General features: G+C 37.4%; 1 protein-coding gene across 6 annotated transcripts in view; it reads right to left on the bottom strand.

Moving 5' to 3' along the window:
* The window catches only part of LOC128031480 (ral GTPase-activating protein subunit alpha-2), a 164450-nt gene that overhangs the window by 75597 nt on the left and 62270 nt on the right, over positions 1-26583 (bottom strand). For 5 of the 6 annotated variants that reach the window (XM_052619774.1, XM_052619769.1, XM_052619771.1 and 2 more), the window contains exons 4-19: positions 16734-16791; positions 14922-14965; positions 14654-14834; positions 12922-13037; positions 12670-12808; positions 11217-11419; positions 9669-9899; positions 8766-8939; positions 8553-8687; positions 7621-7769; positions 7432-7543; positions 6695-6932; positions 5475-5648; positions 2652-2795; positions 1917-2027; positions 67-134 (exon numbers count right to left, since the gene is read on the bottom strand). In XM_052619774.1, the coding sequence (XP_052475734.1) occupies positions 67-134; positions 1917-2027; positions 2652-2795; positions 5475-5648; positions 6695-6932; positions 7432-7543; positions 7621-7769; positions 8553-8687; positions 8766-8939; positions 9669-9899; positions 11217-11419; positions 12670-12808; positions 12922-13037; positions 14654-14834; positions 14922-14965; positions 16734-16791 (2277 nt within the window). The remainder of the gene's footprint in view (positions 1-66; positions 135-1916; positions 2028-2651; positions 2796-5474; positions 5649-6694; positions 6933-7431; positions 7544-7620; positions 7770-8552; positions 8688-8765; positions 8940-9668; positions 9900-11216; positions 11420-12669; positions 12809-12921; positions 13038-14653; positions 14835-14921; positions 14966-16733; positions 16792-26583) is intronic. The other variant, XM_052619772.1, reaches the window with a different exon arrangement.

The following is a 26583-nucleotide window of genomic DNA, read 5'->3' as shown; positions in this document are numbered from 1 at the left end:
AAACTTCAATAAAATTAGCATTTGAAGAATCCTTTACTGAATCAAATGCAATGCAACGTTACTGACCGTGGGAGCTTCGCTCTCTCTCTTCCCTGTAGAGCTGCTCTCTGACACAGACTCATCTCTCTTCTGACCTGCATTTCATACCAGCACTTATCAGAAATCATGCTGCCAGTGATTTTCAAGCAGTTGGCTAATATGACCACTGTGCAAACAACCTACTGCATATATTTTCATGTTATTTGTTTTATGGGATCTTTTTGCTAAGAACTATGAATAAACATCAGTATGACTAATGACAATACAGATGTGGCCCTCCACAATCATATCTGCCCATCCCTTCTCAATACAAAAGTTCTCTAACATTGTGCTTTGTGCCACCGCTTTGGCAAAACATCGCAATATGGCTCAGTGTCATTTGCAGAAGGATGAGATTTCTTTAAATAAGCATACAGTCTATCTGCATTTCAAAGCAATTTGTAAACCTGCTTTCATAGAAACTGCAGTTGTCCACAAAAAATAAAAGCTCTTGAACATGAATTTCTAGACTTGTTACAAAATAATATTTTTTACATTTACATTTGTTTTACAATGCTGTTGAATTACAATAGTTATACACTGGCATACGGAAGTTTAGGAACCCCTTGCAGAATCTGTGAAAATGTGAATCATTTTCAAAAAATAAGAGATCATACTAAATGCACGTTGTGGTTTTTATTTTGTATTGTCCTCAGTAAGATATTTTACATAAAAGATGTTTGCATATAGTCCACAAGACAAAAAAAAAATTCAGAAATTATTAAATTAAGCCAATTCAAAAGTTTGGGAACCCTTGGTTCTTAATACTGTGTTCTGTTACCCGATGATCCTCGACTGTCTTTCTGTTTTGTGATGGTTGTGCATGAGTCCCTTGTTTGTTCTGAACAGTTAAACTGAGCAGCGTTCTTCAGAAACATCTTTAAGGTCCTGCAGATTCTTCAGTTTTCCAGCATCTTTGAACCCTTTCCAGCAGTGACTTTATGATTTTGAGATCCATTTTTTTTTACACTGAGGACAATAGAGGGACTCAAACACAACTATTTAAAAAGATTCAAACATTCACTGATGCTCCAGAAGGAAACAAGATGCATTAAGAGCTGGGGGGTGAAAACTTTTGGAATTTGAAGATCAAGGTAAATTGTACTTAATTTGTGTTCCGGGAAACATACAAGTATCTTCTGTTGCTTACGAAGGGCAGAACTAAATATAAAAAATATATATATATTTCAACAAAATAAGAAAAAATTGACCATCTTCATCGTGTTCAAAAGTTCTTAATGCATCTTGTTTCCTTCTGGAGCATCAGTGAACGTTTGAACCGTTTTTAACAGTTGTGTTTGAGTCCCTCAAATGTCCTCAGTGTGATAAGATGTAACTCAAAATCATACAGTGACTGCTGGAAAGGGTTCATATATGCGAAAGAAGCGGTCAACTTAAAGATTTTTCTGAAGAACAGTTCTCAGTTTAATTGTTTGGAACAAACAAGGGACTCATGCAGAACCATCACAAAACAGAACGACAGTCGAGGATCATCAGGAAACAGAACACAGTATTAAGAACCAAGGGTTCACAAACTTTTGAATGGGGTTATTTAAATGATTGATTTTTTTTTTTTTTTTTTTGGACAGTACTAAATAAAAAAATAACATGCATTTTGAATGATCTCTCTTATTTTGTTAAAATTATTCACATTTTCACAGATTCTGTAGGGGTTTCCCAAACCTTCTCATGCCACAGTATATTATGGTATTAGGGATTAAAAAAAAACAACAACTACACATTCAAAAGCACTGTACTATTCACCAAACAGGTTAATTTCTACACCCCTACAGTCATGAGTCTGTTATTGTGTGTAATGTGTGTGATTGTGTGGGTACCTGGGAAGGTGTCTGTGATCTGCTGTGTGATGTCAGAGGTGCTGCTGCTGCGGGGCAGAGGACTGTCTCCATCCCCCATCTCACATTCAGACAGCTGACACTCCTCCACATCTAGTGGACAAACACACACACCGTCACCAAAGCTGCACCTGACCCCATCACCATGCTTATCAGAACTCACAAGAAACAAACATCTATTCGTGGCCCTCGACTTGTTCAGTGTTTTCATACTAACAGGGCAAGCATGCATCGTAAACTGTGGTTCAATAATTAAGTGGAGGGCACTAATGGAAATCACCTTTTGTATTTGCATATTGATAGAGAATCAAATAAAGTAAGTTATATAGTGTGCTTATACATTGGCATTTTATTAACTGCAGCTTTCCATTTAGTCTGTGAGGGATTCAATCTCATTGATTGTCTACAAAGCTTGTATACTCCTGCAAACACACTAGAGTTAAAACTAGATGCTCCACATGCTTATAGAGACACTCTTTAATTCAGATCTTGGAGCGTAAATGAATGTGCGAGTGTTTCCATTAGTGCTCTCTGCACTTCCTCTGCCAGTCTGGAATGAACGGAAAATAGAAGTATCCTAATAAAAACAAAACCAATTACACAGTGCATTATCTGCCCTTTTCCTGGCTATGCTCAATCTTAAATGAAAGCAGATGACGCCAAGACAGAAAACAGGAAAAGAAAGTTCGGTGATGAAGACAGGAAACAGGAAGTTACCTGAGAGTCTGTGAGAGCAGTGAGAGTTGTGAGAGATACCAGGTAAGAAAGAGCTGACAGTGTGGAGCAGCATGGGCACACTCTTAGTGGCCGGCAAAGCCTCACAGAGATGCACACAGTTGCTGATAGACTGACTTCGCTTAGCTGCTCACAGAAGCAGAGGAGAGAGAGAGAGAGAGAGAGTTGGGGAAGAGGATCAGTTGCATTCTACAGCTGTGGTAATAGCAAGACAATTTATGAAAGGTGAAGCGGGTCATTTCTGTGCAGCCAAACTCACACACTTCTGGCTGAGCCAATATTTAGGCTTCAGAAGTCATCAAATGTGTGTGCACTAGTAAAGACTATTCTGTAAGAATCATAAACTTTTGATCATCACAGGGCTTATTTTCTGCAATAATCCAAAAGCCAATGGAAAATCCTAATGGCTAATTGAATGGAATCAGGGTGATGCTGGTTTATTTGGCCAAAAACTTTATGTTACTGTGTGGGGAATGACGGCTTGAAAACACCTTACTTAAAAATGTCTCTGCATTTTAACCTGGAAGAGGAGACAGTATTTTAAAATCCTCAGAAATGACACACTTCAAATTTAAATGAAGAGCATGCTGTTCCCAACCCTGCAGTAACACACACACACAGAAAGGACTGTCAATGAGTGTTTTTTTGTTTTTCTCGGAAATGTCGATAATGTATTTTAAAACTGACATCAAAAGGGAATAAAGCTAAACAATGTTGAAAAAAAAAAAAAAAAAAGGCTAGTTGTCCAACAAGCAAAACTTCTGTAAAACTTCATATATTTTAATGGAACCAAATGGGATCTGAAAATTGCAAATATGTACTCTCCACTGGAAATAAATACAGGCTTCCAGTCAGTCTTTCATCAAGGAGAGTGGAAAGGCGGCTTTGTTTGACACAGGCGATTCAACAGTCTACAAATACAAGAAAACAGTTGAACGACTTCTACCAAATAGAACAAAATAGAATGAATCTTCTTCACAAGTGTAACTCCAATCGCTTAAAGTAACACTACACACCTTTCCGATCTTCAAGCTCCACTGATATATCAGTCATGTCTCTGTAGGATTCAGGGTTGCCAAAGTATGAGCAATAGTAACAGTGAACGCCAACACACAGACTAAAATGCAGATTCTGCTTCACAACTTCATGAAGCCACAACCTGAATGAATGAATGCTGCAAGTCTTTGTTCTGTAAGGAGCTTTTTCGCCAACAATCGATTGGTATTTTGAAGTCAAACAGAGGACACACTTTAAGGATTTCAACCCGCGCTCTCGTTCGGCTCATGGCGTCCTTTGATACTCAATCCCTAAGAAGGAAATATGAAGCACATTATTTCAAGTTTGCTCTGCCAGCTCTGATAAGACAAAATATACGCATTGTGTTTTTTTGGCCACTCCATGTCACGTCTGGAGAAGAGCCGTGAAAGCGGAGCGCTCTATTATTCCCTCTACGGCGTGCTTTAATTACCGCCTTTTCTTTCCAGATTACATCGCTTTCGCCGAGTTACCTATTTATGCATATTAATGAGCATTAATTACGCTCTTAATGAAACTATCAAAAACAGGCAGGCAGTTTGATGAGGCGGCTCTCCTAACGAGGAGGGAGGACACTGGGCTGTTTGAAGATCAATGTAGGAGAAATCCAATTAGGCAAAAGAAAAGCCACGTCGTTTCATGTGCGCACACACACCATCGAGGATGTTTCTGGGGGCGGTGTGTGTGAGAGGCGTCCTTCAGTCTCAAACACATCTGCTCCAAACTCAACAAGCTCTCCACCACAACGAGACACAATCATCTCCAAACCAGGAAAGATTCAAAGGGAAATATTCCTGCGCATGTGCATTTAAGGAGACAAAGAGACAGAAACTTCATGTTTGAGCGCCAGCTGACCTCTAATACTAATTCAGGAACTGAAGCGACTAGGTGACTGTGCTTGTGTGGGTCTAGTCTTGGATGGCTTCAGTTCCACTTCTTCTAAACATGTTGACAGCAAGAGAAAAATGCATCAACTCTACACTGTGGATGGAATTGTGGAGTCAGAAAAATGTACAACAAAATGAGAAATGGCACGGAATTTGGCAAATTTTGGATGAATAAATGAAAAATAGAGCAGTACACTAAATCCAAAAGTGTTAAACTAGTGGCATGTGTGATATACAGTATGAAGTCTGCATGTTCTGCGTGTCTCCGTGTGAAGAAGCGCCACAGTATATCTACAACAAATATTCAAGCTTGAAGCAACTGTGACAGAAATACATTACAGTATTGCACAGTTCACTTCTCAAAGTATTGAAATTAAAATTATTAAAACAAGTTTTTTATGGAATATCACGCATTTTCCTCCGTGTTTCAATTTAAACAGTAAACCTCTGTTGTGCAGAACTTTGCAAGACCAAAAAAATTAAAATAGTTTTATGCCTGTATTTGTTTACCATAGTTATTGATAATGAATTTGCATTAAATCATAAACAGATGACACAAAATGTCTATGGATGGGGGGTGCGTATATATTAGGTTTGTGTTAAAAAAAAATCGTATATCATATATATATGATTAAATTGTGAATTCATATAAAATGTTATACATGGCTTTTGATTATTACAATTTTATCAGTAAAAATAGGATTCAGAAAAAAAAAGTAATTGAAAAAACAACAACATAAAAAAACAAGCAAAAAAAAAATAAAACTTCTACATTGGTCAAATATATTTGCAATTATGTAAGTAAAACAAAGCAGTTGTAGGCAAAGCTCCCTGCAGACATGTGAGATAGGAGCATTTCTGAGTCCTGCAGATGAACTCGAACCTGAAGCTTTCTGCCTGACGTTGTTGCGAGCTTTCTCCACAGCAGGAGCTCCAGTGGTGGTGGCACTGCGAAACCTCATGGGCTCCTGAGCGCCCACCTGATCTCCAGAGCTCCTCCAGCTCAAGGAGAACGGCCGCGCTGCATCTGTGGACTTCTGGGAGTCCTGCATCCCTCCTGAAAAACACACACTCAAGATTACTATTATTATTATTACTGTACCTGTCTCTGATTTAAACTCCACATATCCTAATTATTCCTGCAAATGAGTTTTTAATGTTCCTAGAAATCCAGGTGTTACTTATATGCAAAGCCAACATGTCAAAATGGTGTTGCATTTTATTCTTTCATGATATGACATTCAATATAGTGGGGGGTGAAAATGAAGATTAGTTTATTACCCAAAAGAAAGTGACAGTTTATTGTTTATGGACATCAAACGTGGGGCTAATTTATAAAACTAGCTATTTCTCCATAAAATCAGGAGTTAACTTATCTTGAAGAGTATTTTAATCATAAACTACACTGCACTGCATGTTCTAAGGTTCAACATGTTATGCACTATCATTGCATATCATTCAAAAGTTTGTGGTCAGTAATATTTGGTAATGTTTATGACATCATAAGTCACTAAAGCAAGGCAGCAGTTATTTGAACAAGAATAAAGCAACTATAATTAAAAATGTTATTAATTTCTGTGATCAAAGCTGTATTTTCATAGTCATTCCTCCAGTCTTCAGTGTCACATGATCTTCAGAAATCAATATAATATACTGATTTTCTGTTCAATAGCTATTTCTGATTATTATAAAATATTTGTGCCGCTTCCTATTTTTTGGAAACTACGATATATTTTCTTAAGAGTTAGCTGCAGTTCAGTTCTGAGTTCAAATGAAAAACATTCTCCTAATAAGATTATTTTTAATAAGAACATTAACATATGATATGCTTTATATAGACACTTTTAAGAATGCATGACTCTAAATTAATGCATTAATAATGCTTATTTTTTCATTTATTATTTGTGAATAAGTCAAAATATACATTTTGCAAACGCTTTAAATCTTATTTTTAGTTCATTTGAATTTTAGAGTAACAGTTACTCAAGACTTGACTGCATTATTTGAAGAGTCTACCCCAAGACAAAAGTCAGGAAAATATTTTTCCTACAGGCCTTATCCATTCCATGTCATTCACACACACACACACACACACACACACACCCCTGCCCCGCTGCTTCTTCTCCTTCTGCTCTGAGAGTTTGTCGAGCGGTAGGTTGTGGAGGTCCAGGCCGTAGACGTGACGGGCCAGTACTGCAGTGAGAGAGTCCATGATGCTGGCCCACTCGAACACCAGCTCCTCCCAGTGGCTGAGAGAGGACAGCACAGCCAGCAGATCGTCCCACAGCTCACGAGAGATGAACACGCTCAGGTTTGACCGAACCCACGCCACGAAGATCGTCTGCCAACGACAGCAGCACAACAACCCATATCACCTACATCATCATACGCAACGATAACAATAAAGTATTACACAGGGTAAAACATTCCACTGCCATTCCAATGTTTAAAGAATGTTAGCTTCGTGTTCTAGCTTTAAAAGCATTCTTCAACTCAATTCTCCATTATAAAAACATGTATTCTGCTATTCTGTTCTACCTCTGGTTGTGAACTGAGTAGATAAAAATGGCTTTAATGCACCTTTTAACAAACTTATGCATATGTTGAACTCTTTTAGCTGTTATGTGGTGTATGATTAATGTTTAACAGGTTAGCTATTTTGAGAATATGCTTGACCTTGATAAGCGTTATTAGAAGCCCTAATACGTTGCCTGTAAATAGTGTTTTCTTCAGCCAGTTGAAGGCACAGTATTGTATGTGTGCACATGATCAGGATGGTACCCCCTCTGGAAAACCCCTGTGGTGTGTACGAAGCCATGGGTTGTTCATGTCATACTCACTTTGAAGAGGATGCTGGCCAGGCTGTGGGCGAACGTGTCTTTCCTTTGGTTCTCCTGTGGCCTCTTCATCACTGCTTCTGCGATCCTCAGCAACACCTGCAGCAACTGCTCCCTAGAATCATACGACGCACACAATCAGCTGAATGTTTGTGAACCAGAGCAGAGCTCTACTGAGGTTCAGTGCCTGACCAGGTGGGGCGGTTCATGTTCTGCTCCATGATAATGTGACGGTAGACGCTGAGCACAGCTCTGCACACCTCCAGCTGGTTCTCCAGCAGCTTGGGCACATCCTGACACGGCTCCAACAGGAACACGTTGGCAGAGTTTGTCAGGAACACCTGAGAACACATTAAACAATTCACTCTCAACTACACTGGACACAGAAGTTTGGAATAGTTAAGATTGTTTAACTCTATCGTTGCCTTGAAATCCAGTTACTATTTTTGTATTGGGGCCCCATTAATTCCAAAAAAAAAAAAAAAAAGCCACACAAAACCTATATTATAGCTATTGTAGCTTGACACAGTTTTTTTTTTTTTTGTCAGGACTACTTGTACACTGAGGAGCAAATAACTACAAGAAAGTATAAATATTATCTGACATTGTACTTAATCTTAGTAGTATTAATTCATTTCTACTTAATTGTGAGGGTAAACTGGGTTTCTCACACTTCTTTTCAGTGCTGCAGTGCTGTCTTATAATTAAAATAATAATAATAAGACTGTGACTGGGAAACTTAAACAGATCAAGAAATTACACTGTTTAAAGATTCATTGATGTATAGAATGTTTAAAACTTTTTTAAAAAACTTTTTTTTGTATCATTGTTAATGTCTTACAAGTCTTAATAGTAGTAGTAGTAGTACAAATTAAAATAAAAAAAAAAATCCAAAATAATAATTAAAAAAATAAATAAATACATAAGTTAATAAATTAATCAAATTAATTAATCAGCACAATCATTTCAACATAGATAATAATAAGAAATGTTTCCTGAGCAGATCAGCATATTAGAATGATTTCAGAAGGATCTGAAGGATTAAAACATATTCAGAAAGAAAACTGTTCCATTACATTGTAACCATATTTCTGTGAGATGAGAGAGCTGGTGTGTTTGAGCACCTGGAGGGTGGGCTGGACGCCCGCTTTCACGTCCTGCTTCTGTTCTTCAGTCAGACAGCCTCTGCTGATGGCATTGCTGAAGGAGTAAGTGCGCCCCCAACTGGACGAGCGTTTGTGTCCATGAGTCTCCAAGACCTGAAGGATTGATCCAGAACAGGTGAGTGGGAATAACTTAATGAATCAGCATGAATAGCAGTTTTTTTCATGACATGCCTGCACGTGTGCACTGTCCGTCTGAGATATGAGGTGCTCTTCCTCTCCATCTTCCTCCGGGCTTGTCGTCTCTGGATCAGCCATGAAATTGGGCTTTTCCTGCAGAAACCACCTCCGGTAGACTTTGATCACCTTGCGAGTGGCAGAAGCTTCACAGGCCGGCAGCAGGAAAGCCTAATGATGACACAGAACAAATGATGCACAATTTTTACAAGTTTCTTCTTCTACAACAGGGAATTTTGAACTGTTTGACCCTCACGCAACAAGTTTTAAACATGCTTTACAGATTGCATGTGACTACACTAGAATAAACATGTTCTTTATTCTGATTCACGTGAAAACTGTAATGATTCATCAAAATAAACAGACAAAATAATTCTCCTGAAGTAGTCTGATTCTGGCCACAGGATGGCAGCAAATGACAGAACATCTCAACAAAAGTTTCATTTTCTGATACAAATCATCAATTCGTTAATGAATTGCTCAATTCAGATGTATGTATTATACAGTGGCTCCAAGACATGATTGTGCGTGTCTACATACTGATGCTAATCCTGGTAAAATCCACATACTGTTTACTAACTATGAAGGATGTTAAACATGCACTGTAAGGAGATGCAGCACTCATATTTAATTAAATCATAGGTTTTTGAAGTTTAATAATAACATTAGGTTCTATTCTGCTTTTCCATCCTCAAGCTTAAGACCTCTTAAAATGATAATTAAGAGATTTGTGATATAGCATATCCATATCATGACATATGCATAATAAGCATTTCATTGTGAGGCAGCAAACAATACCCCTGGACAAGTGTCCAAATATTTATTAGACTCACTGTATCTATAACCAAGTCGAACATGATACATGGTGTAAGCTACAGACTGGAGCACTCAGTGTCTGACCTGATGGAAGACCTCGTTGACGAAATTGATGTTGTCTCGTGTGGAGAGCAGGATGGACTGCACCATGTCGTAGACGGGGCGATGCTCCTCCTCGATGCTACACAGACTGGAGTTACTGCCCCGGCGGTCCGACAGCGTGCTGCTGTTCGAGTGACTCTTCTCCTGGTCCACAGGACCGTCGGGCTCCGAGTCTGTGCTCTTCTCCTGACTGATCCCAGCCGCAGTCACAGTCTGAACACAAACACAGTGTCTTACAGTAATGACACGCTACAGTTTAGAGTGGTAATATTTACTAAGAATGACTTCACCAATAAAATAAAATAATTAAACCGTGGAAAAGTGTCTACACGGCTTGGGAAAACACATACTTACAAGAAAATAAATACATACACAATCAATTTTACAGAGTTTGTGAGGCAACAGTTGTAATGCAACATGTTACATAATCCAGTATATGAGAAGAGAAACCTCATCACATTTGAGATGCAGAACAATCCTTAAAAAAATACATTTTGCCAACCATTTTGTATGCTTATTAGGTTTGGGTATCGTTTGGGTTTTATTCGACACCGGTAACATTTTGATACTTTTAAAACGATACCGGTGCCTAAACGGTGCCTGAACCGATATATTTCAATAAAAATAAATTAATTAATTAAGTCTAGAAAGGATGACATTAAAGAACATTAGAAATATTTTAAATAAATCCATTGCATTCACACGCTCCTTGGATGCTCTCATTTCCCAAGCTTCCCTTAATCTAAGGCTAATAAATATATTTCATGATCTGGGTCATTATTTAATACAAAAGCACACTTAATGTTTTTACTGTATCTCTGTCACTCACTCTGATATTTAGTTAAGATGAGTGCTGTCTGTCACGGTCTTTAAACAGTTCTGTGAATGACTGTATGGTCAGTCTTTATAAAGTAACAACAATGTCATTACTAAAGTACAGTACTGTGCAAAAGTCTTAGGCACATTAGTATTTTCACCCCAAAAAAGGGTTTTAAGCAGGTTATTTACATAATTTGCTTTAGTATGTCAGTAGGAAATATCAATTTACATTTCCAAACATTCATTTTGCCATTAATTTTAATAATAATCTAGTGAGATTGACAACAGACTGCCTAAGACTAAGACCTTTGCACAGTAGTGTATGTGTAAAGTACATATAATTAGATTAAGTATATTTAAATAAATATAATTAAAGTATGTGTTCATATGTGATGAGGACTCGATTGTCACTGGAGGAAACAGCTGTGGTGTGATGAGCGGTGAACTAACTAACTAAATGAATGAATGAATGCATGAATGATATATGCAACCTAGATTTTACTTTATCACAACACGTGAAATTACTCAGTTAAATATTATTGTTAGGGGGTTGACAGCCAGTGGCATGGAAAAGTAGCACTTGGAACTTCTGCTTTTGTTTTAGAAATAGCAGAATTAATTTTCCAAACGAGTTTCAATTAAGAAAACCTGTATTTCCAGTTAATGAGTATGCTGTCTCAGAAGATGTGTCGCTGACAGTGATCCTCCCACCTGGATGATCTTAGGAAGCACCTCTCCTCCGTTCTTAGAGCTGCTCGTGGCCGAGTTCACATACTTCTTCTCCAGGAAGAAGTTAACGAGCCACGTGATGAAGGCCACGCGAGGAGCCAGATACTGATCCCTAGTGCAGTATGTGCTCTCACTGTTACGAGTCACACGGACGTACAGGGGCTTTGGTCTGTGAAGGGGAAGATCTGAGAGAGAGAGAGAGAGAGAGAGAGAGAAGAGAGAGAAGAGAGAGAGAGAGAGAGCGAGAGAGAGGAGAGAGAGAGAGAGAAGAGAGAGAGAGAGAGCGAGAGAGAGGAGAGAAAGAGAGAGAGAGAGAGAGAGAGAGAGAGAACCAATACAAAATGAAAACTACAATATTGGCATAATGCATATATCAAGCTGCAAAAGGCAGATGCACTGTGTGTTTTAGAGTGAAGAGCAGCACTGTGTTCATTTACATGTGCTGTTTTCAGCATCTCATTCACTGTGAATGCGATTACACATTTATTTGTCCTCTGTGTGGCAGTTATGCTTTATTTTTACAATACCATAATTCCTACCACTTAATGTGGACAGTTGATTACATCATTTTATTAGATCTGTAATAAATCTAAAAGAAATCTCTTGTTCTGTTGTCACAGACACTTACCGAAATTCCACAGGTTTAACTTTTTTAAGTGAAGAAATGAAAGAACTAAGCCAAATATTGTAAATGTATTACTGTATTGTAAAATTAATTAACATAAAATAGTCAATATATATATATATATTTTTTTTTTGCCTTATTTTTTTTGTTTTCTGTTCAATTTGGACACAGATGTTTTGCAAATCTTAATTTTTCTCTCAAAGTCCATCTATTTAAATGCACTGACCCAACACAGTCTACTACAATACATGACAAACACAGAACAATCCATATCATTACACAGAGCAGATCATTACCCAGTCTGACCTGCTAGCCAACACTACCACAGGATCATTCATCACTAACAGACAGTGCTTTAGGTACTGTACCCTTTGTTTTGCTGGTCGATATGATAGCAGCCTTGGACTACACTTTGACAGCCATCAGTGTGAATACAGCATCACATAAAAGAAATAGCCTATTTACAGGTGTATCTGTAAAATAAATCACTTCCTGATAGAACGCCCCTCACATCCTCTTTTTTTTTTTTTTTTTTTTCTGCATCCTGTTCCAGTTCCAGTTCATTTTCTTGTCATTGTTTTAAGACCGACCAGATCATACTTTCCAGTCTGATATATGTTTTTAAATAAATTTTAAACGTGCAACAAACTGAACTATTTAAGTGTTAACAGAGAGACTGGATGTGAACACTATATGTGAAATACACAACCATTATTCATTATAATTTAGTCTTTTGGCTGGTTATTTCCCATCAAAATGGGAGCTGCTAAAAAAAGGTTTAGAGAGAAACATTTCTTGTCTCAAACTCACCTAACTGTGGCTTGTAGAGGTTGGTTTGTTTTGTGAAAGAAGGGAAAATGTGAGGCAGGTAGTACTTCTTGAACAGGGAAAAGAGAAATCTAAAGCCCATGTCCTGGCTCTCTTTGTTTTTCCAGTCCAGGCTGGATGCCTGTGGGAGTAATAATTCAGATTCAGTTAAGAGCAACACGCAGACTTCAGAAAGAAACAAAGCAGGCCACAAGCATTATCAGCCAAACACTGACACGAGCAGCTCTGTCTCACCTGGAGAACCATGACCTTGAGCACAATCTGGAGGACAGAGCAGGTGTGGTCTTCTGCCACCTTCTCTCCGGGAAGCGCAGGCACCAGTGGGGTGATCTCCTCCGGCACAATCTTGGCTACAACAACACAAACACTGGCTCTGAATATACTCAAACACATCTGAAAGCAAAACTTGTCATCACACATGGTTTAGCGCAAGTGTTAGCGCAGTGGATAAGACACACGTCTGTGGTGTGGGAGACCCGGGTTCGAATCCACTGTGTGACACCAATGTGTCCCTGAGCAAAACACTTAACCTCTAGTTGCTCCAGAGGCGTGCGACCTCTGACATATATAGCAATTGTAAGTCGCTTTGGATAAAAGCGTCAGCTAAATGAATAAATGTAAATGTAATGGTTTTATTCTGCTTTATAGAGAAAAGATTCTCAAAAAATGTTGACAGCATATGGCCACACTTTTAAAGACAATATTCACTAGGTCCCCAAAAAAATAACTAATACTTCTGCTATAATAACGAAGACTCTTATTTTTGTATTTATTTGTATTTGTATTTATGTAATGTAATGTATGTTTGCTCTTCAGAGTTTACACTTTTTGTGAGCAATGAATTTACATGACTTTTCCAGTCTTTTGTGACTATGATTTTTCAAGGGATTTTTTCCGTGATTCTTTTCTACCATTCCAAAAAAGCAAAAAAGAAAAACACAGGTTCCTGCACACTTTTTAATCCACATGTAACATGATTTCAAGTTAAACAGAAATTCTTCCAAAGAAGAACTGAGGAAAGTACTCTGTGAATGAAACACTTTATTTTGTGCACATTTCTAGTAACTCTGCATGTAATCTACATTTCTACCCAGCCTGACATAACTACAAGAAATTATGTTTATTAACATTTAAATAATATAAGAAATTAGATACTCATTATAGAAGTTTTCCAGGACTATAAATTACACATTTCAAATTCACTTATATTTAAGTTTTTTTCAAAAGCATTAAAATGCTGGTTCTAAAATAATACTATTGTTAAAGAAGTAATGGAAACAAAAATATGGTGTCAGCTTAAATTTTGATAAAAAAAATAAAAAAAAAAAAAAAAATAAAATATATATATATATATATATATATATATATATATATATATATATATATATATATATATATATATATTTTTTTTTTTTTTTTTTTTTAATCATATTTTTTATGATTTTAAGCAAGCATTTAAGCATTCAAACAAACAGTGGCGCAGTCTGTCACAGTGTGAACTATTATGTTTAACAGTCTAAATATAATATAAATATGCATTACTTTGGTTGCAATGTACTTACAATGTATTTATCTAAGAATGTTCTGGTAATCCAATGTAACTACATGTTGTAGGGTTAGGTTTAGGGTTAGGTTCAAGGTTTAGTACCTAGTTATTAAATAGTTATTGTAATTACTATAATAAGTACATAGTATGCACATGAGGAACAGGAGTGTATAATAAAGTGCTACCATTACTTCTACTTTAAAGTCATCTATGAATAGTAAACTGGGATAATATTTTAACATCCAACAAATGACTCTTCTCACCTTTCAAAAAAAAAAAAAAAAAACGGTTGATTTTACTAATTAGATCAGCATCCTGCTTATTTTTATCACATGGATTGTGTCAGCTCAAAGCCCCATGCAACAAAGTCCCTGCCACTACTGTATTTGTCATTGCAGAATGAGTGTGCATGTTTGTTACCGTCGGGCGGGTTGGAAAAGGGGTTGTATATGATGGTGTCCAGTGTGCAGGGTCCTCTGGATGAGAGTACAGCAGGGAATCCTGGGATCAGACAGGCGAAGATGAGGAGCTGCTCTTCAGCACAGTTACTCTGCAGAGCCTGCAGCCAGAGCAGGAACAGACGAATGCCCTCACAGCGGATCTGCACACACACACACACACAACACTTCCTGTATTCACACTGATCCACAACACATTTGAAGCACTTATGGTTTATTCATCGTCTTACCTTGAAAGAGTTTCCAGTGTGCAAAAGTTTTTTGAGTATAGAACCTATAAAAGAAATACACAGACAGTAAAGGCTTGATCATTACAATGCTTTGTGATAAACAAACCTAAATGCAATTAAAGATGTTACTAGTGACTATGATGAAGTGATCTGAAGGCTGACACGGTATAGATATTTTTGCTGGAAATTCAACCCCTAAAATGTTAGGCTTAGGGTTCATATATATATATATATATATATATATATATATATATATATATATATATATATATATATATATATATATAACTGAACTGCGCTCTTGCCCGCCTCTCCCAACGGAGCCATGGACTGCTGAACAGAGCGATCACACTAATCAATTGAACCAGGCTTTGGGGGTCAAACGTGCTCCGGCACGGTTAAGATTGCCTTAAGCACACCCTATCCTCCTGCATCCCGCACACACAAGTCTCTTCCCGCCCATCAAGTGTTGTCCCGCACCGCACTTTGTTGCGAGGGGTCCCGAGAACGTGCAGGGGTCTCATTTATAAATGTTGCATCCGTTGCAACTCTTTCTAGTTGAAGTTTGTCGCGAAGCTACTTCCGTATTTGTCCACGACACTGTTGTCATGTGGTTTCTACGTCAGTAAAGGCGGTGACAAAGGGTAACTAACGTCATTGACAGGCGTCTGCACTGCCCCGTGTCACTGTTTAGAATGTGAATTTTCTCATGATTTACAAGTAGTTGAAAACATTAGAGATATTGTTAGTAATCAGCTGGACAAAGTATATAACACTAGCCTAGTGGGGTTTTTTTTTGATATTTTACTGCAAATATCTTACAAATTGTACCTTTAATTGCAGACAATAATGTTATTAAAAAAAAATGTAATCGTTGCTCAGCACTAGTCTAGTCTAACAATATTTGCTATGGTGTCCCATGTACCTGCATAGAGTGCAATGGTCTTGTTATAATGCATTTTAATGATAACTTATAAAACTTTAAAGACAGACTTACTGTGAGTTGTTAATATTTGCTTCTGTTGAAGCAATCAGTGCATTATTTCAACTGTTTTTTTTTTTTTTTTTTTATAAAGACAAAATACATAATACAGTCAGACTTCCCATTAATTCTCAAACTAATTTTTATATAAAAATGCATACTTTGCAACAATTGATTGCTGGGAATAATAGTCCCAGAATCAATGTTGCTGAAAAAGTGGTCAAAACCGTTATGCCCTTTTCACCCTGCTGTCGTTTAAAGGCTGCACACGACACTCAGTCACACAGGATCAGACTCGCCTTCATTCAGCTGAGGAACTACTTCAACACAGTCTGGGACTGGACTAAATCATTTAAAATGCCAATCTATGTTCTAATACTTCAGCTGACAGAGAGAGAATTGTGGATGTAAGAAAATAATTGCCCAACAAAGACATATAACAGAAAGGTAACAATAATCTCAGATACTGTTGCATCAATTTTTGCTTAAATTCCCTTTAGGGATCTGTCTGTCTGTCTCTATGCGCAGGGCTTTAATTAAGGTTATCGCCTCCTTAGAGGCTCTAGTAATTTGCATTTCAAATGAAGCCTCTCATTTATTAACCTACTGCTCTCTCTCTCCCTGTAGCTAATTATTTTCTCTGAGAAAGTATTAAACCAGGTTACACTGACTCTCTCCTGAACTTGCTTTTAACAGCAGAACTCTCACAGACTGATTCATAAATAATAATGCACAAAGAAATAGTGATACCGTAAGAGATATTTCAATTTCAGCAAGTAAAATGTGTGGCATGGAGCACGTCAGTCAAACATGGTCTGAGCAGCACTTACCTATACTGTGAAACTGCCATCGACTGTTGATTTTCTCAGGTAGAAGTTGCAGAATTTTCTGAAAGTAAAAATAAGGACACACAGTGATTATGTGAAACTAATAGCATACAATTCAAGAGCTCAATATCAGTCTTTTTTTTTTACCCAATAATAGTAAACTGGTGCATATAAAAAAACATGCCAATTGCCAAGTTTGTTTGATATTCTCTTCTGTCTCAGGTTCCTCCTTCAATGTACAGTAAGTCTACTGCTGTATTGTTCATCAGCCCAAAACACAAACTTTGCTCACAGAGAATTAAAGTAAACCTTTTACTCATCATTTTACTCAACCTTTTTTCTGCCCACTAGAGGTATGAGATATGTATCATATGATATTGTAAAAGGATTCATCCATCTTCTACTCACCCTCGAAGCATTCTAGGTGTATGTGACTTTCATCTTTCAGAATAATTCAATCAGAGTTATATGAAATATTGTCCTTGCTCTTCCAAGCCTTTCAGTGGGGTAAGTTCAGAAGACGTGAAATAAAGTGCCTGCATCTGTAATAAAACATCCCTCACACAGCTATATTTCACATCTTCTGAACTGTTGACAACAAACACCGCTTACCCCACTGAAAGACAATATTTCATATAACTCTGATTTGTTTATTCTGAAAGATGGAAGTCACATACAGCTAGAATGCTTCGAGGGTGAGTAGAACATAGACAAATACAAAATTTAGGGTGAACTAACCCTTTAAGTAACATCACTAAGCAAGTGTGCCGGTTTCCTGATTATGAATATGCAAATGTGATACAGAATTTTTTTTTTCTTTTTATAACAGTTTAATATTATGAAATACATTTAAGACTTTCTTGACTTAAGTTCCAAAACTTAAACAAATGGTTTCAAAAAAGCCATAACAGAACTGTTGTGCTTCTTATAACAATGCACAGCAGTTGTTTTACTGAATAAATTAATGAGTTTTTGAACAAATTAGAATGAACGAATGAATGAATGAACGAATGAATGAATGAATGAATGACTAGATGAAAACTAGCTGCCACCTACTGCTGATTTTAGACACCATATTATTAGCGTCTATTCACAGACAGAAAGACGAATCATACAGAGACGGGTGGGTTAAGATTCACAGTATGGACAACGATAATGTCACCAAAGACATTACATTACAAGTTTTGCTATCATAAGACACTCAACCAAGGAACAGCATCATGGGATCGAGTCTGTCACCACAAACACACGTCCACAACTCAAAGAGTGGCATCCGTGACACCCTACAAAAAGAAGACGCCACAATCTCCCATGTGACACGACAGCTGTCACTCCGGGTGTTTACATGTCATTCTCATTTACGTCCTGTGTTGATGTGAAACGTGCTGACACATGAGTATGAGAGCTTTCAAGCACCTCTATCTGTGCGTGGAAGGACAGCTCTGGATTACAGCCTGTCATAGCCGTGAGGAAACTGTCAAATAACTGGAGCTGACATCCAGTGGTGGGATCTGTTTAAGCCTGCACACTTGGGGATCGCAGAGGTAACAGAAAGCGCTCCCCTGCCGTGCTGCAGCGGTGTCTGGGATGGTGGATTTGAGACGGCTGGTGTGGAGTTTGCAAGCTGCTGCCGGTTGCCAGAGTCTGTGCTAATCTGCATAAGGATGAAGCATTACCGCAGGCTTTTCTGCATCGCCGTTATCCAAACTCAGCGTGCTTACCACATGGTGAGAACGACTGAGTCTGAGAATACACCAGCCATGGAGTGATGGGCCTGAACCCCTCTGGGATTTACAGCTTCCACGTGTCATTACAACTTCTGAAGCAGCACATTTGAGAGGAAACTCCTGGCCACTGTACTTCACCATTCTGTCTGCAGTACCTGGAGAACCAAGTACAGACTCAGGAGTATTTTGAAATAAAATAATAAACTTATTTTTGTAAGCTAAATCCAAAACCAAAAGCAATTTTGCACTTTTGGACTACTAGTTCCATGTTTTTTTTTTTTTTTTTTTTTTTTTTTTTTATGGTTTTTTTTTCAAGTTTACATAAACATATGTTTTATTGTTACCTAATTTTGTGTTTTAGCATGTGTAATTATTTAAATGCATAAAAACAACTTAAGTTCTTAAAAAATCTACACAAATTCTTACAATAGCCTTATGTGAAATGTTTTTTCCCTTCAGAAATTATGTGTATTTAAATTTTTCTGGTTATCAAATGAAGGCATTAATTTATCTTTTAATTATTTAAAAATTAAGCAAACTTAATTGTTTGGTAAATAAAGGGGATTTACTATTAAAAATAAAACATGGAAGAAATGTTGTGTGATTATTCCGTAAATTATGTTTGTTTTATTTTAATAGTAGTAGTAGTGGGCTATGTACATTCTGCTGAACAATAGTGATAGATTTCTGGCAAATACTTTTATTTTGACGGGTTTACCTTTACAGTTCTGTGTATGTGATACTACAGTCTATGATGTGATATATGAGGGTAGTTTTACTCAAATCAAACGGTCAGATGCTCATGAAGTGACTCTCAGTGCAGTTCTGGAGATGTTCTTCATGTGTTCACGTCCTCATTTTGTGAGATGACAGAAGCTGAAATCACAGCAAGAGTCACACGCACTACCGTGTATTTAATGAACGAAATGGCTTCTGCACCATTTATTAACACAGACAAGCAGGATTCATATTTAAATAGACCTTTACGGCTTAATATTTGCAGATATTAGTCTATATCGCGATTTGATGCAAGTGCAATGACCTACTTTTGATAGTTCATTCAAAATTTGACAAATTCCGTGGCATTCCGTGTTAAACTGTAAATTCCGTTTTTATGACTGGATTCCACGATTCCCTCCACGTTTTCTGCATCGCGGAAATCATTGGGCCCTACAGTAGACATCTGCCTGCTGTTCGCCCGACGCCTTAAAACCGAGGTATCTCCATATAATGGAGCCAGTTGAACGTTGTTGTTTTTTACTAGTTCTGTACACGCGAGGGGAGGGGGGACAAAATCAAGGAGGCAGGGGGCGAGCGAGCCCAGCACAGAGAAGGCAAACAAGCAAAGTGACTGAATCAGAATTAAATATAAACAATATATCGATCTATACAATATGTCAAAATCCATATAGTGTTTAAAAATATCTTGATATATTTTAAATATCGAGATATCGCCCACCCCAGCTCAAAATATTTAAATGTTTTATTCTAAACTCACTAGTGACTTTTAAAGCTTTATCTTGCTTTGAAAAAGGCTAAAAAGTGTTTCAATAGGACTACAGAGGCTGCTTGAACATTAATGATCATCAGACTGAACCGGAAAACTCATCTAGTCACTACTTGATTTCACAGAAATAAAAATCCAATTGGTTTTTGTGAAGGGAATCAGGGTGATGAGAACATCCAGGTTGGTCTACAAATATACGTCAGCTTTCAAACGTTCCCATGCATGTTTGTGTTTGTGCTCTGAGAAGTGTTAATGGCTTTGATTGAGTGATTTTTGAGTACTGTTGCCAATCACAGGCATATCTGTTAAAGTGAACACTCTGAGATGTTCTCTTTCTTACCAACAGTGTAAATGCAATGTAAATAAGAGAGTCATTATTTAGTTTAGGAAGCTTCTGATGATGATGGGAGTATTTGTGAGTGCAGTGCTAACACTGAAACAAAAGTTTCAGTGATTAGAAATGCCACACTCTTGATATCCTGATCAATCAATCAATCAATCACCTTTATTTATATAGTGCTTTAAACAAAATACATTGCGTCAAAGCCACTGAACAACTTTCATTAGGAAAACAGTGTCAATAATGCAAAATGATAGTTAAAGGCAGTTCATCATTGAATTCAGTGATGTCATCTCTGTTCAGTTTAAATAGTGTCTGTGCATTTATTTGCAATCAAATCAACAATATCGCTGTAGATGAAGTGACCCCAACTAAGCAAGCCAGAGGCGACAGCGGCAAGGAACCGAAACTCCATCGGTGACAGAATGGAGAAAAAAACCTTGGGAGAAACCAGGCTCAGTTGGGGGGCCAGTTCTCCTCTGACCAGACGAAACCAGCAGTTCAATTCCAGGCTGCAGCAAAGTCAGATTGTGCAGAAGAATCATCTGTTTCCTGTGGTCTTGTCCTGGTGCTCCTCTGAGACAAGGTCTTTACAGGGGATCTGTATCTGGGGCTCTAGTTGTCCTGGTCTCTCTGCTGATACAGCAGGTCAATGTTCAGCTGGCTATATCTGCTGTAGGATACTTACCAAGATGGGCAGTTTGACATATATTAGCTGAACACTCTTTGTTTTATGTGTTATTTATATCAAAAAATATTACAGACGCTTTGTCAGATTTAAGTAGAACTTTGTATTTAACCGTGTGTGGTGAACCGAACAGTTAATTTTTTTTCAGCGAACCGTCCCATCTCTATTATGTATTATAACAAAGGCCTGCAGAGGGTGACAAAAGGCCTGCCGTTTGTTTTAACACTTTACAACGTGATCTAAAACTTATTTAATATTGACTAAACATTTACTTAAAATGTCCACTTAATATTGGGCCACTTCTTTATGATAAAAAAAACTTTATTTTGAAGTCATGATGAATAGTTAACATATTTAGAAAGATAATAATGTATTCTGCTGTGTTGCCATAGCTTTATAGATAATTTACCTTCTGATAGAATGGTGCACATTACAAGCAACCCTGACTCACAGCAAATGAAAATATGCAGTTTGAGATGGTCTGTGCGTGTAAATGACTGTTTGTGAGGAGCAGCATTTACTGTGAGCCACTTCTAGATGCACGTAAACAGGAGCGGAGCTACGTGGTGACCATGACTGAAGCTCCAGCCAACCCTGTTGCACAAACATTTTGACCAGATCAAATAACTGGCACTGGCACAAAGGTACACACTCCAACTGAACGAAGCTGTCACTTCACCTCATAATATGTAACTCATCATAAGCTCAAATGGATATACTGTAGGTGGACATGGCAACACTGCAAGGGTGCACTTGGAGAAGCAGCTTTACGAGCATAAACAAACACAGCAGGGCAAGATGCAAACTCGGCAGTCAAACATGTCCATCAAGAACATTTACATAGAAAAACAATGGAAAAGTAGTGCAATGGAATGAAAAACCATTAAGGTTTAGCACAACAAAATTAACAAATATATTTAATGGTTAAACATGCTTGCTCACAGGCGGGGTTTTTAAACCCACAATTTAATTGCAAATAAATTTTCCCTGACTGTGCAAATACCGAGCTTCTAATGTCAAGCCAACTTTATGCCAGTGGGGCGCATTTTCCAAAAAGCATTGTGAGCCTGAGTATACCGTAGAGACCTTAGGTTTAACTGGTTTACGATAAACTGTTTTTGGGAGTGAAAATCTTCTCTGTGATTACAAAGAAAACACTCCGTTGAAACCTCCACCGAGTGTGACTAGAGGCGTCATCAACTCAGTCTGCTATAAAAGGAGCGATGAAGTATTTTGCTCCGCCTATATAAAGATTGTTTCACCCCAAGCTCTTCCACACAGGCTTTTCCTATGCTTTCACAGCAGCGTTATCAAGAACAGGCTTGCTCTGCAGTGAGTGATGTGGGCCAAAGAGCCAGACAGGAGGAGAAGAAGAGAGTAGTTGAATCAGTGTTTGATAGGGACTCACAGCGGAGGCAGACATCTAAACTATCCTAATGTGTTCACGCCATGAGTGTAGAATACGAAAACACTTTTTGATAAATGTACATTCATCCCTCGCAATTTCTGTCCAAGTCAAGTCAAGCCACCTTTATTTATATACAGTAGCGCTTTAAACAAAACAGATTGTGTCAAAGCAACTGAACAACATTAATAAGGAAAACAGTGTGTCAATAATGCTAAATGAAGGTTGTTCATAAAATGTGTCCAGACGGGATGATTATCATTACTGAAATAAATGTAGTACATTTTAGAAAATAGAAGTCCATTCAGAACAACTTGCTGAATCTGAGTTTTTACTAAATTAATATTTGACTCACTTGCTGACAGGATGTTTATGTGAAAATGAGTTGGTAACAATATATATTAAAACAAAGAGTTTTATTGTTCAAATATGCTTAAAAATAAATAAATAAATAAATAAAAATAGAACAATTCACAGACATGGAAAATGTATCAAGATAGTAATACATAGTCCAATATTACTTATTTCAGAATGATTTTCTTTCTTATAAAGTGTCTGTTTATAATGTGAAATTAAATCAACACTGATCTTTTTTAACATGGTGCAAACTGTAGATTTATTACTCAACATCTATGAACAGGGGAAAAAAGTAGCCATTTGCTATGGATGTACAGGCAACTGAATGATCTGAATAACTTTACTGATTTAATATTTTGTATAATATGCCGATAAAAACCTATGATCTTACAACATACTGAAGATCAACCAATGATCAAGCAACATCTTGTTTAAAATGAAACAAAACTGCTCCCCTGCATTTTAGATTTTAAAAACATTGTTGCAATACATAGATAACTCCAGAAGAGGGAAGCAACTCGATACAATTCATTTCAATTCAACAAAGCTTTTGATATTTGCACCATTCCAAACCAGGGACTGTCAGAAAGAGAGACAGAGGAATAGAGGAACAGGACATGGCCGATTTTCTCAATCACCAACTGAAACCAGTCTGACATTACTAATAAGGGTGTTAGGTCACATTTTGCCAAGCATTGTCACATATTCATGCATTTCTGTCAAGTTCCTGTTCACATATTCATGCATACATGCATACACACACACACACACACACAGCGGTCACAATTTTGGGATCAGTAAAACTTGTATTGTTTTTTAAAGAAGTCTCTTATGCTCATAAAGGCTGCATTTATTAAAAAAATACAGAACAAAAAAAAAAAAAAACTAATCTTGCAAAATGTTAATAAAACATAAAATAATGGTTTCTATTGTAATATCCTTTAAAATACAATTCATTTCTGTGATGCAAAGCTGAATTTCCATCAGCCATTACTCCAGTTTAAAGTGTCACATGATCCTTAAGAAATCATTCTTGTATGCTGATTTATTATTAGAATTATCAATGTTAGCAACAGTTATGCTGCCAAATATTTTTTTGGAAAACTGCCATACTTTTTTCAGGATTCTTTGATAAATAAAAAGTTGAAAAGAACAGCATGTTTTTTCAAAATATAAATATTTTCTAACAATATACATTTTTGCTCACTTCTTAACAATTTTACACATGCTTGCTGGATACAAGTTTCTTTCAAAAAAATCTTAAAATAATAAAAAAATAATAATAATATTTATTATTTACTGACCCCAAACCTTTTGAATGGTTGTGTATATTATTAAAAAAGGATTTCTATTTTAAATAAATGCTCTTCTTTTTAACCTTTTATTCATCAAATAATCTTAAAAAAAAGTATCATGGGTTCCAAAAAAAAAAATATGGCAACACAACAGTTTCTATGAGGCAGAGCAACAACTTACTTCATGATGGAGATTAGAGAATATCCCTAAAATTCAGGATATGGAGCAAAATGCCCGTTTGAAATTTTGTCTCGTATTTACATCACATTTTTAAGAAATCTAACACGAAAAGTAAGCTAAGTTTAATATCACAGGAGTGCAAAAATGATACTTATAAAACAGTTCATTAAGAAGTTAATATTAATAAAAAATTTTAATCCAGATTTTGAACGAATTTGGTGAACCATTTGGCGAGTTGAACCATTAGCCACGGATCGGTCTGATGGTAATGATGATGTCACACACGGATCGGTCTGATGGTAATGATGATGTCACACACGGATAGGTCTGATGGTGAAGATGATGTCACACACGGATCGGTCTGATGGTAATGATGATGTCACACAAGGATCGGTCTGATGCTGATGATGATGTCACACACGGATCGGTCTGATGGTAATGATGATGTCACACACGGATCGGTCTGATGCTGATGATGATGTCACACACGGATCGGTCTGATGGTAATGATGATGTCACACACGGATTGGTCTGATGGTGAAGATGATGTCACACACGGATCGGTCTGATGGTTAATGATGATGTCACACAAGGATCGGTCTGATTGTAATGATGATGTCACACACGGATCGGTCTGATGGTGAAGATGATGTCACACATGGATCGGTCTGATGATGATGATGATGTCACACATGGATCGGTCTGATGCTGATGATGATGTCACACACGGATCGGTCTGATGGTAATGATGATGTCACACAAGGATCGGTCTGATGGTAATGATGATGTCACACACGGATCGGTCTGATGGTAATGATGATGTCACACACGGATCGGTCTGATGGTAATGATGATGTCACACACGGATCGGTCTGATGCTGATGATGATGTCACACACGGATCGGTCTGATGCTGATGATGATGTCACACACGGATCGGTCTGATGGTGATGATGATGTCACACACCGATCGGTCTGATGGTAATGATGATGTCACACACGGATCGGTCTGATGGTGAAGATGATGTCACACACGGATCGGTCTGATGGTAATGATGATGTCACACACGAATCGGTCTGATGGTAATGATGATGTCACACACGGATCGGTCTGATGGTAATGATGATGTCACACACGGATCGGTCTGATGGTGAAGATGATGTCACACACGGATCGGTCTGATGGTAATGATGATGTCACACACGGATCGGTCTGATGGTAATGATGATGTCACAAACGGATCGGTCTGATGGTGAAGATGATGTCACACACGGATCGGTCTGATGCTGATGATGATGTCACACACGGATCGGTCTGATGCTGATGATGATGTCACACACGGATCGGTCTGATGCTGATGATGATGTCACACACCGATCGGTCTGATGGTGATGATGATGTCACACACCGATCGTTCTGATGGTGATGACCCGCTTCAAGTCGAACAATCCTAATGATTCAATGAACCATTCATGAATAACCCTTTACTTCACTCCTGAATGAATCAGCCATTTGAACGAATCAAATGAATGAATAAATGACTCGATGACTTGATCATTAAGACATTTACCACCTACTGGAAATATTAGTTTATTATTTAGAGTATCATTTCATTAAATAAATAATTTCAAATTTTCATAGTAATGATAATAAAATAAATTATTAAAGTTATTGTTGACCCAACCTAAAGTGGGGTTTCAGTCTTGGCTCTGACAGGCCATGCAAGACATTCAGCTTTTTCTTGTTTTGCTGTACTTTGGGTCATTGTCATGTTGGAAATAAAAAAAATATTTCCCATTGACAACTTTCTGGCATAGGGCAGCAGATTTTCCTCAAGAAATTAATAACAACAACAAAAAACTGCTCTTACGGGCAGTTAAGGTAAATCACTTCCAGGAGGCTAATTGCTGCTTAATGGAAAAAGTAATTTCTGACCCCGGTATCCATAAGTTGTACTTGGCTTTTGATTGCTGATCCGTGAATTTATCCACTTCCACTTATAATCATGACTTAGGTTTCACAATCCAAATATAATGTTCAGATCAGCAGATCACGCAGACAATGTATCCAAACAGAAATAAAGATCACATTCAAATAATTGTCCATAAACTAATTAATATTCATGAGCTGGCTGACATTCACAACCACATTAATCTTATTAAAATGCATGTCCTCAAAATATTTTAATTATGTAGTAACACATTTTCATAAAAGTGCAAGGCACTCAAAGCTGTTCAAATCTTGAGCCATCACCAAACAGCACAAAGCAAAATATCAAAATATCAAAATCCAACAAAAGAGGGTAAAGGTCATATAGATTGATAAGCAATGGGGAATTGAGTGATGAGAAACA

Source organism: Carassius gibelio, chromosome A17 (assembly GCF_023724105.1).
Source record: "Carassius gibelio isolate Cgi1373 ecotype wild population from Czech Republic chromosome A17, carGib1.2-hapl.c, whole genome shotgun sequence".
Taxonomy (NCBI): domain Eukaryota; kingdom Metazoa; phylum Chordata; class Actinopteri; order Cypriniformes; family Cyprinidae; genus Carassius; species Carassius gibelio.
Note: the sequence above shows the minus strand (reverse complement) of the source record. Positions and strands in the feature narration are given on the sequence as shown.